Consider the following 12568-nt stretch of genomic DNA (forward strand, 5'->3'; position numbering starts at 1 on the left):
TCTACAACTCTCTCTTCACTGAAAAAAGCATCAGAAGTATGAGCTTCATCATTCCTAAATTTTATACATATACACATAAAAAGTGTACAGCTTATAGCTATTAAAAAAAAAGAGCTTTCAAAATCTGTTTAACCAAGAATTTACTGGGAATGAAAATGCATCTTAATGAGCAATACTCTGCCATTACAAATCACAAAATAAGACACTGGCTCCATTGCTGTCACTAACAATGCCAATAGATTTTTATACGTGTAATTTAGTATGACAGATATCCAACCTGTACTTCAACTCCATCCAAGTGTTAAACAGCATGGAAGCACAATGCAGTTTATTTCCTGATGAATTATGTTTTTCAGATTGTCCAATACAGGCAGCATATGATAGAAATTCTTAATAAAGCCTCAAAGAAAAGAATCAAATGGGGACAGATCAGGTGACCATGCAGGACAGTCAAAGCAAATCAGCAACATTTGCTTAGAATGCATTGCTTTAAAATATTTCAACAACTGCTTTTTTAACCCTATGTTAGCTAACATATCAAATGTTAAAATACAAAATCTTAAATGGATACATTTTCCAAATTTACTAAAATTACTCCACAGAACTGAGAATTTTATGAATCTGTATTTCAGATTATATTAGATTACTATATCAGACTACTGAATTTAATACATGAACGCATGCTTATTTCATTTAAAAAGAAATTATTAAAATAAATCAGTTTAATATTTCAAAGTGTTAACTAACATTTGTGCCTATAAATATTTATAACATTTAAAACAACAATGGTTTATTTACAAATTGACAAATAATTTCTGCACTGCAAATATAGAACAGAAAATTCATTTCACATTTCCTTTATATAAAAATAAAAACTGAAAGCACTCATTTTACATTATGTCCAAAGGGATGTTTTTTAAACATTTTAAGGGTTACCTTTATTTATTAAATATCAGGTTCTTCGCACTTAAACCATAAAATTCAACAGCAATATTATAAAATAATTTTAAAATTAGCATATCTTTAGAAGTTCCGATACAGCTTCGTGCGCTGGAGATAAGAATGTTTTTTGTTTCCATACAGTGTTGATATTGCTCGCTTTGAAATCGTTGAGTTAGTTAATCAAAAATCCGTTAGTGCTACAAAATATGAAATAAATAATAAAACAAATTCTAAATTTGGGTTTCCAGATGCCCATATTCGGGTGGAAATGTACGTTATTCAAAATTTGATGACTCTAGCTACCGCTGTTTTATTTACAATTCGAGAAACATACATACATTTATGCATATTTTTCATCATTTAATTTCTTTAAACATAATACAAGGGTGTAATATTTGTTGATAACAGTTTGAAAAGTGAACCAACATTTTTTAAAGTTTTCAACGCAAAATGCCAAAAATGAAATTAATAGTCCTTCCGGGATAATAATTATATAACACGCAATATAAATAATTATATAAATATTAACCGCATTTACTTTAAAAATGGTCAGCTTTGATAGTTTTCCTATTCCATCAGGAAGAGATTCAAGACAATTCTGTGACAAATGCAGATCTGTTAAGCTTTCCAATCCTCCAATTTCTTCAGGAAGATATTCAAGCCGATTTTCACTGACATCTAAACAAGTTAGTTTCTTTAGACTTTCAATTTCCTATCAGATGAAAGAAATTACTCGTTTCAGCAGTATCCTTAAATTCAAAAGACGCACAAGGAAATCAAATGGTTAAAAATTTTAACTATCAAAGACTTGTAATAAATGATTCAATTATTTATCAAATTCAAAAATTGTTCTTGCACAGTAAAGGTACTATTCTATTATTGGAACTAGATTCAGAAATGTATGGATGTACGTGTTCATGTGTGTATATATATATATGTGTGTACATATACATACATAATAGACATATGTACATACATAAACATACATACGTATATTTCTGACACACATATACATACATATGTACATTTCATACATACATATGTACCCCATGTGTATAAACATCTATATACGCATATACATACATTTATGAATCCAGCTCTGATAACAGAAGAGTATTGTAAAACATCTCAAATACATAGTAAAAGGAAATACTTTTAATTCTAAATTCTGGTACTTACAATATAATCATGTAGTTGTCTTACCATGAAACCACGAAAACTGGTGAAGATCCTACCAAATTTGCACAAATCATTTCTGCAAAATTCTGAAAGACCTCTTTATTTAATAAACAATAAGTAGTCGACTACTTTCGTATTTGTGCTTATTAAAAAGGCTTTCGTCAATTTCTATTCTTCCTCTTCTTTTCTATTTTTCATCAGTTATTGTTAGGCCCTACGATTTTATTGGAAGCTCCCTGTACCTGCTCAAATCTATTACTGTTTTGCCAGCCATATTTCAGCTGTCCTTTTCCCCATTTAACAGATGTTAATTTTCTTGATCAGCCATATATGAACTGGAGAGTAGTCACAAATGTGATTCTATGTTACTTATCAAGAATCAATAGGAGTTACACCAAACATGACAGCAGATGCTACAAGTGCACTGTGAATGTCACACATATCTGTAATTAGTGTAAATTGCATTGTTCAGTGACAGTTTAACAGTTGATGGGATAATATGCAAGTACCTTAAAACTTATTTTCAGATGGGGGAAAATTAATTGGGTGCATCATTACTATTAACAAGTATCTGAAGCATGCCTTTGCCAACACATATATTGGTACTTTTCCATTAGTAGCAACTATTTCAGAAAGGTGACAGATCATTCAATTAGTAATCACTGTTAAACATTTGGTAACTTACCAAGATGATGTTGCCAAGGGAAAAATATCCATTCACAAAAGTAAGATTAACAAGAAGGGAAAACATTAATTAAATAAACATATGATCAGGAAATTACGCAACCTATGAATGAAACTTTTTTACCATTCATCAAAGGCATTTTTATTATTGCAGTATAATCCAAACCATAACTACAGGTCTCTACCAATTAAAGCAGTCTTACTCAGAAATGACTTTCTCAAAAATATGCAGAAAAATTAATGTACCTTCTGCAAATAATTAGCTACTTTTGCTATCTGATGCACCTTGTAACTATCTCAAACAACAGCCTACACAGAATTAAAAATTACCTTTCAGGTGGCTGAAATTTAAAATCATTCTTATTTAGACCTTTGCATATTTTCGCAAGTTCATTATACCTTTGTTCTTAAATTAAATTTCTTGTCCATTATTCCCATATTTTACAGGCGAATTATAATGATACATATTTTATTATTTTTAAGAACAATGAACTACAGCATTCTCATTCTGTTTCAATCAATTCTATAGCCAATAAATTTTATCTGATCTTTCCCATTTTCCAAACAGTATTAAAATTAAGAATTTCCTTGTTGGTATCTTTGTAAACCCAGAAGATTTAACAAACAGCATTATATCCTTTTAACTTCCTTTCATTCAAATGATTTTCAGAAGCTTTAAATCTAACTTGAGTTAAAAGTTTTCTAAAACCCATTCTCAATTGAGCCTCAGACAATTAATGCTAAGTAATTAATACTTATCGTACATGATTAATACACACTGCTCAAAACAGTTACGGTATACCATGATTTTAGATATAAACTGTGGAGGAAATGTTTTGGTGACTGACGCATGATGTATAGATGTCGTAAGTTATGAAAAAAGAAAAAGAAACAATGAACAATTATTGACAATGTTTATTAATGATTTATTGATAATGTTTGTCAGTAAACAAAAAAATTAACAATATGTGCATAAACAAATAAAAAATGTGATTTCTCAGTTATATATGAGTTTCAATACGGAGTATGGTTTCCCTTGACAGAAAGTAATATCACAGGCCTATGAGCTGCAGACCTGGAAATCAATGATCAAGATTATCAATGAGGGACTAGAGTATTCTTTCACTTCTGTAAAAGAGAGTTTTCGAACTGTTGAATTGTTTCTGTGAGTGATAAGTGACTCCCCTTCTCCCTAGAACGTCCCAAATATGTTTATTGGATTCATATCTGGGGAACATGTTGGCCAATCCATTTGAAGGATTTCTTCTCAAAAAGGAAATTGCTCATTAGCTGAGCACCATGTGGTTTGGTGTTATCATTCATGAGAATGAATTCATACTCAATTGTTTCAGCATTAAAGACAACAGGTCTGAGGTCTACTGCACAAGAAAAAAGGGGGGACAGTTCGATATCTCCCGCTCTACTGGCAGATTGACAAAATTCAACTTGCGTTTTTCATGTCTCAGAAGCGACACTGAGAATATGTATTAGATTTATATATAGCATTGTTCTAATATAGGTACTTTGACACAAAATTGGACTTTTTCTCAAATAACATGCTAATTTTTTTTTCTATATTTTTATTCTACTACTCAAATTATGCCAAACTGCCAAGTTCTGTAAAAATCACATGAGTAGTTTTTAAAAAATTAGCTTTATTGAATTTGGTATATATTTATTATCTCTTTTTTTTATTAAACTTATTTGATTCTTCCTTTTCACATTTCAAAATTTAAGTTCATTCCAAATAAAATTTGCCCTTTTTCATGATTTTTTTTTAAAATTTATTTTTAAATAATTTTTATAAATTTTTTTAATTATAATCTAAAAACTTTTACTATAGTCTTAAAGTAGATATATTTCTAAACATACCTACAAAAAATTACATTTTTTTATTCAAAATTTTCGAAGATATACGCGAATTTATATGTTGGTGCGTTTTGAAATTTGGCATATTTGTTGAAAGCGATAATAACATCAAATGTGGTTTAGACACTTTGTTAAAATTATTTGAAAGGAGAACGATGTGCCTTTTTTTCCTGCTCATGCACAATGTAAAAAGGTAGGAAGAACAAAACTTTTTTTTCGGTCCTTCCCAATGGAAGGGAAAGGAAAATGGGCTGCCATATATTAAGTTTCCTAAGTGAATTATTCTTGGCACAAACTGAAAAAAAGACACCAAGATAAATTTGTGAATTTCTCCAAAAATTTCACACCAAATTTTGCAAAATTTAATATTTAGGCTTAATTTGAATCATAGAATCGAAATATGGAAAAAACTTGGTATGTTATTTCAGAAAAAGTCCCATTTTGCGTCAAAGTACCTTTGTTAGAACAATGCTATATATAAATCTAATATGCAACCTAACTCGCGTTTTCGAAACATGAAAAATGCAATTTGAATTTCGTCAATCCGCCCAGTAGGAATGGGAGATTTAAAACTGTTCCCCCCTTTTTTCCGCCGCAGTTTTTTTATTACATCCCTATACTGTTGAGTCATTAATGCTCCATTCCTGATAATGTGCAGGTTGGTCCGGCTATTGATAGAAATACCGGCCCAGACCATTTCTCTTCCAAATCAGACACTTTCATGCACAAATATGGGAGTATTCCATGTACCAGGTTCTCCCCAGATGAGAATCTGCCTATTGTCATTGTCACATTCTTGCCACTAGATGGTGGGCATCTCTTCCTTTACTTTTTCTGTAATTAAGTTCCGAGAACGAGACTAGATTGGAACCGCTCTGAGGAGCGTAAAGACGAAACTTCAGAGAATGAACATGTACTGTCTTAAAATAATTATCACCTACCTTGTAAATAGTGTATAATAGTGTTTTGTTTGAATAAATAAGAAAAAGATAAGATGGCCTGTTAGTTGTAATAGAAACTCTTACTGGAAAACGTGATTATTAGAAGCCTGGCGTTGCAAACACTGAAGATGCAGCAGGTAAGGAATTTTACATTAATTTTATTGTAAATAGAAGAACCTGATGAAACATTTTTATGGCACCCGAACAGGGACGCCAGGTTTTTTGTAAAGTTCTAATAAAGTGAATTCAAAAGCTGAATATTAAAATTGAAGATTTTAATACTTGTTCTTGAAGTATTCAGCAAAAGAATAATTTTGTTTTCTAAGTAAGAGTTAAATATTTGTTTTTCATGAGACGTACATTTTTTGTGTAAATGTTTGAATCTAAGAAAGATAATGGCAGAAGTAGATAAATTAAAAAGGAAAAGAAGTATCTTAAGAACTGCCGTTACAAAACTATTTAAGAAAATCGAAAATGAATTAAATAAATCTGAAGGTAGTATTAATGAGCTCGAAGAATTGTTAGAACAGCTTAATGCTAAAGCCGAAACACTATCTAATGCCGATGTAGAAGTTGAACCAATTCTGAGTGTAGATGAATTCGAAATTACAGAACAAAATCGCGAGAAGATAACGTTATGGAAATTCAGGCTTAAGAAACGGATTAAGGAACTTAACCATGACTTAAATGTACCAAACACTCAGCAAAATATAAAAGATACACCTAATGTTAAATTACCAAAACTTTCGATTCCCGTATTTTATGGGAACAGTAGTCAATGGCTTACTTTTTGGAATAGTTTCGAGTCCTCAATACATAATAACGAATCATTGAACAAAGTAGACAAATTTAATTACCTGAAAGCATATTTAGGAGGAACAGCTGCTAGTTGCGTTCAAGGACTTCCATTATCGCCGAAACATTATGTTTCAGCAATTCAAATCTTACACGACCGTTTTAATTAATGCACACATGAATAATTTGCTGAATGTTGAATCATTAAAAAATGCGAATGACATAAAAACATTCCGTAACTTGTATGATAAAGTACAAGCACAGATTAGATGTCTCGAAGCGTTAGATGTTGTATCGGAATCTTACAGCGCTTTGCAGTGTCCGATGATTTTGAAGTTATTGCCTTCAGAATTAACGCTTGAATTTCATAGAACACAAAATGTTGGCACCGATTATAACATAAAAGATTTAATGTCATTCTTACACGCAGAACTTTCATCCCGCAAACGCACAAGGTCAACGGTTTCGCAACAGCAAAAAGTATCCGATCGGCGACAGTCTTCTTCCCCCCTGCAACGAAAAGCGCATATGGTCTCTCAAACAGACATAATAAACCAAAAGATTCCGACCGCTACAGATTTGTTTACAAAATCCGAATGCAGGGAGGAAAATATCAACTGCGTCTTCTGTAATCAATTCCACAAGACTTATGACTGTAGTTTCGTTTCCGGCTTATCATTACAAGAAAAAAGGAACATTTTAAAAAGGAAATGTGCTTGCCATAAATGCCTTAAACCCCACCATTTGGCGTGAAACTGCAGAACAAAAATAACTTGTTCTATTTGTAAAAAACAACATGCAACTATTATGTGTAATAAACAAAATCCTTCTGTCGAAGTTTCAAAAATTAAAAAATACGAAGAGATAGAAAATAAAGTACTTTCAAATCAAGCAGGATGTTTAGAAGTATATTTGCAAACTTTAGTCGTTCGCATATACGGAAGAGGGAATAACCAATTTGTTCGAGTAATAATTGACACCGGAAATCAAAACTCGTACATAAGCAGGTATGCAGCAGAAAGGTTACAATTAAGAAGCTTAGGTGAACAAAGTGCAACTCACGGACCTTTCGGTGGCATAGAAGTTTCGGAAAAACATAAACGTTATAGAATAAAATTGGGTAGCGTAGATAAAAGGTATAATTGCGAAATCAATGTAATGATCAATGAAAGAAAAATATGTTCTTCGGTCCCTAAAATCAAAAATATGCACTGTATTAGGGAACTTAGAAGAAGAGGAATTTACGTCAGTGATGTTTTTGAAAATGGAAATTGCAGATTATTCCAGGAGAACCCCTAAGAGATTCATTTGTTGTTAGGGGCAGATGTTGCTGCAAATTTATTTACAGGTAAAATCGAAGTTCTTCCTTGGGGAAGATTAGTTGCTATAAGTACAAGACTTGGGTGGACAGTCATGGGGAAAGCGAACACTGACAATTATGAAATAGAAAATTCCTTTTATACGCTTTCGTTATCTTTACATATTTCTGATGCCACACTGTCAGAACTGTGGAGGCTTGATGTTATCGGAATAACAGATCCAGTTACAAAGAAGGCTACAGAGGAAAGGGATTTGCAAGCAAAATTGCAGTTCGAAAATTCTGTATCTCTAAACGAAGAGGGGTGTTATGAAGTCGCACTTCCATGAGCGGAGAATCATGTACCACTCTCTACCCACAATGTCTACAATCTACCACCCAGAAACTTCTATCTCAAAATTTATTTTCTTCATACAATGCAGTTTTTAATGACTGGTGTAACTTAGGAGTGATCAAAGAAGTTAAAGAAAATATAGCGGTTGACTATGGACATTATTTGCCACATAGGCCGGTGATCAAAGAAAATAGCTCAACACCAATTCGACCAGTGTTTGATGCGTCTGCGAGAAAACAAACGTCTCCTTCTCTAAATCAGTGTTTGGAGTGTGGACCAAATTTGATAGAACTAATTCCTTCTCTTTTGTTGAGATTTAGGGATGGCAAGTTTGCTGCTATAGCAGACATTGAGAAGGCTTTCTTACAGATCAGTGTAAGGCCTCAAGATAGAGACTGGCTTCGGTTTTTCTGGTGGAATTATGTGGAAGAAAAGAAAACAAAAATATTTCGTCATAATGGAGTAGTATTTGGGGTTAAGAGTAGTCCTTTCCTTTTGGCAGCTGTTACAGTATTCCATCTACAAAAGTACATGAAAAATTCTTCATATGATACAGAGATGATAGCTAAACTCTTGCGTAGCTTCTACATAGATAATGTTGTTGCCAGTTTTGACAAAGAATCCGAGATGATCCAGTTCATCGAAAAATCTCGAGAAATAATGTAAGAAGGAAAGTTTAATCTTCGAGGTTGGTTACATAACGGAGATAACTTGAAACAGGAAACTATTTCACCCGTATTGGGTCTGTTATAGAACTCTCAGAAAGATAATTTAACTTTGAATCTGAATTGGCTAGAAGATTTTGAAATGGGTATAATAACGAAGAGAACAATTCTCACTGTAACACACAAAATATTTGATGCTATTGGAATTGTGAGTCCTGTTCTCTTGTATCCTAAAATATTGTTGCAGAACCTATGGAAAACAGGAATTTCAACGAGAGTACAAAACAAAATTTTGTGAATTGGTATAAAAGCCTTTTTTTCTTAAATTCTGCAACATTCACACATTCTGTGATGCCAGTAGTAATGCGTATGCTACTGCAGTTTTCTTGAGAACTGTGACGAATTCTGGAGTTGAAGTTCATCTGTTGGCATCAAAGTCTAGGCTAGCTCCTGTGAAATCTATTACGATCCCTCATCTGGAATTGACAGCTGCCACGATAGGTGCCAGACTATGCTCTTCTCTATTAAATGGTTTACAATGGCAAAATGTGGAAACGCATTTTTGGATGGATTCTACAACAGTTTTGAAGTGGATTCAAAGGGAAGAGATTGTCTGGGCTGTCTTTGTGGAAAACAGAGTCACGGAGATTAGGAAACTCACAGATCCAAAAACATGGAAACATATTGCTGGAACAAAAAAATCTAGCTGACCTCCCATCAAGAGGTTGCACCGCTAAACAACTTTTAGTAGTTAGATGGTGGGAGGGCCCCGATTGGCTGAAGAAAAATCAGGAAGAATGGCCTAGACAAAGGGAAATACCGGATATGGAAATAGTGAATTCAGAAAAAAGGAAATCAGTCATTTTTGCACTAAATACGCAAAGGGTAGAACATTTTTTGAGAAATATTCATCTTACCATAAAATGTTAAGAATAACTGCTTGGATATGCAGATTTATCAACAATTGCAGAAGACCAGATTCTAAACAATCAGGAGAACTCACGGTCCCTGAAATAGAAACTGTAGAAAAGAAAATATGCAAGATAATACAAATAGAAGCATTTGGCAAAGAACTTAAAGTTAGCAACCTTTGTACCTTTTTTGACATAGATGGCCTTATTCGGTTAAAGACCAAGATTACTAGAAGAAGAGAGGAAGAAGAAAATTTTCTCTGTCCAATTGTATTGCCCTCAAGTCATGACTTAGTTCATAGGTTAATTTTAGATTACCATTTGCGACTATCCCACGCTGGTGTGCAATTCGTACTAGCCAATATTCGATAGAAATTCTGGGTCCTGAGAGGAAGAAAAACAGTACGTAAAGTTCTTATGAAGTGTGTTTGCTGTAGAAGATATAGCGCAAAGAATATAGAGACTGTTCCAGCACCTCTTCCTGAAGATCGAGTTCGAGATGCTCTGGTGTTTGCAGTGACCGAAGTCGATGTAGCCGGTACTCTTTATTTAAGGAAAGAGAAAAGGGCATGGATCTTGCTCTTTACTTGCGCAGTCTATCGCGTGATACATCTTGAGCTGATAGAAAGTTTATCAACAAATGCGTTCATCTTGGGATTAAGGAGATTTATTGCCAGAAGAGGTCGTCAAGTATTATTTACAGCGACAATGGCACTAATTTCGTTGGAACTGAAAATCTGTTAAAATCGATAGATTGGAAAGAAATAGAATGTCACTCAACTAGTATGAGAATACAGTGGAAGTTTAATCCCCAACTGCTTCATGGTGGGGCGGTTGGTGGGAGAGGTTGGTACAAACAGTCAAGAAGATGTTGAGAAATGTTCTCGGAAAGTCCTGTGTCTCTTACGATGAAATGTTGACTATACTTTGTGATATCGAATCAGTGATAACTCAAGACCCCTTACGTACCTTTCAGAAGATCCAAATGATCTTACAGCACTAACTCCTTTAATGTTTCTACAAGTTGTGCACGACGTCGGAGTACCAGACTTAAGACTACCTGGATACCATCAATCTGACAAAAAGATACAAGTTCTTGCAGAACTTAAGAGAACACTTTCGCAAAAGATTTCGTGGTAAATATTTAGCTATCCTAGTGCAAAAACCATCTAAACGATCTACTCGGACTATCAACAAAAATGACTTGGTGTTTGTCGGCAGCGACAACAAGAAGAGAATAGATTGGCCAATAGGTCGTGTTGTAGAACTATATCCTGGGAAAGACAACGAAGTATGTGTAGTCAAAGTGAAAACTGCTAAGACCTGTGAAACGTATTTATCCTCTCAAACTTGATAGACCTAACTTGTTTAGTGACTTCACCATGAAAAGAAAAAAACTCTGCTGATAAGTGTGACAGTGATATGAACTATCAAACTAGATATGGACGTAAAACTGTAAAACCTGTTACATATTTTTAAATAGCTATACTAATTTTTGTTTCTTTTCAGTATTTAGAAATTTAATTGTCCTAACAGTAGTCAATTGGAACATGTTATGTCTGCCGATAAGTGTGACAGTGATATGAACTATCAAACTAGTTATGGACGTAAAACTGTAAAACCTGTTACATATTTTTAAATAGCTATACTAATTTTTGTTTCTTTTCAGTATTTAGAAATTTAATTGTCCTAACAGTAGTCAATTGGAACATGTTATCTGGATATGGTGTGAATGTAATGCAGAAAATGTTTAGATGTGTAATCCTTCTTAGTAAGTATTAATTTTAGAGCATTAGTTACTTTTCATATTTGTGAAAGTTGTACTTGAATTTTTGTTTGATTATTGATAAATTTTGTGTTGATTTTCCCATCTTATAGAGGTAAAATCAAAAGGTGGGAGGATGCCACATTCTTGCCACTAGATGGCGGGCATCTCTTCCTTTACTTTTTCTGTAATTAAGTTCCGAGAACGAGACTAGATTGGAACCGCTCTGAGGAGCGTAAAGACAAAACTTCAGAGAATTAACATGTACTGTCTTAAAATAATTATCACCTACCTTGTAAATAGTGTATAATAGTGTTTTATTTGAATAAATAAGAAAAAGACAAGATGGCCTGTTAGTTGTAATAGAAACTCTTACTGGAAAACGTGATTATTAGAAGCCTGGCGTTGTGAACACTGAAGATGCAGCAAGTAAAGAATTTTACATTAATTTTATTGTAAATAGAAGAACCTGATGCAACAGTCATATTATACACCGAAGAGTACGTAGCTCCCCTTATCTTGTCCCCATCCAGGATGCTCCTGAGCCCCCCCTTTTGGGCAGCATGGTGGACCCTGTATCAAAGAAACACACCTGAGATCTGCGAACATCAAACCCACATGGTAAAATCAGTTTTGAACAGTTCGAGTCATAACTCTGGTACCAGAAGCCCTCTGAAGGTGCTTCTGTAAGAAAGTGGCATTGATAGTGTGGTTTCTTCTGACCGTCCAATGTTGAATATCGATTCTCATTTTGTGTTGTTTGCAGGTGTGTGACCTTGTCCCAATCTTTGACGACCATTTCCAGTTTCCAAAAATTGATTTCATAGTCTCAAAAGGACACTAAGAAATTCCTAAAACTTATGCAACAATGGATTGCGTTCAACCCGCCTCTAAATCAATGTCCTTCTATAGGCTATGGGTCATTTTGCTGAAACATCATATTCACAGTTACAAAACATTCAGCTGTGTCAGTTATTTTTAATCTCCTTCTTAAGGAAGAATGATGCAGGTCGCTTTTCACTCCTTATCTAAAACGGGTAGTTTTCGATGTCACAGACAAAATTTGCATATTCCCAACTTTGTAAGCATTATAATTTTGCTTTTCCACTTCTCTTTCATTTTTGTTAAAAAAGTTGTCGCTTATATGGTTATTTCATACCAAACT

At 33.6% G+C, this 12568-nt stretch overlaps 1 protein-coding gene across 2 annotated transcripts in view; it reads right to left on the bottom strand.

Annotated features, from left to right (window-relative positions):
- Nucleotides 1–12568, bottom strand: part of LOC118200448 (protein scribble homolog) — a 187756-nt gene that overhangs the window by 144778 nt on the left and 30410 nt on the right. For both annotated transcript variants that reach the window (XM_085811973.1, XM_085811972.1), the window contains exon 7: nt 1481–1654. In XM_085811973.1, coding sequence (XP_085668099.1) covers nt 1481–1654 — 174 coding nt within the window. The remainder of the gene's footprint in view (nt 1–1480; nt 1655–12568) is intronic.

The sequence above is a fragment of the Stegodyphus dumicola genome, chromosome 2 (genome assembly GCF_044657685.1).
Source record: "Stegodyphus dumicola isolate Sdum_Otavi_A_Nest chromosome 2, ASM4465768v1".
Taxonomy (NCBI): domain Eukaryota; kingdom Metazoa; phylum Arthropoda; class Arachnida; order Araneae; family Eresidae; genus Stegodyphus; species Stegodyphus dumicola.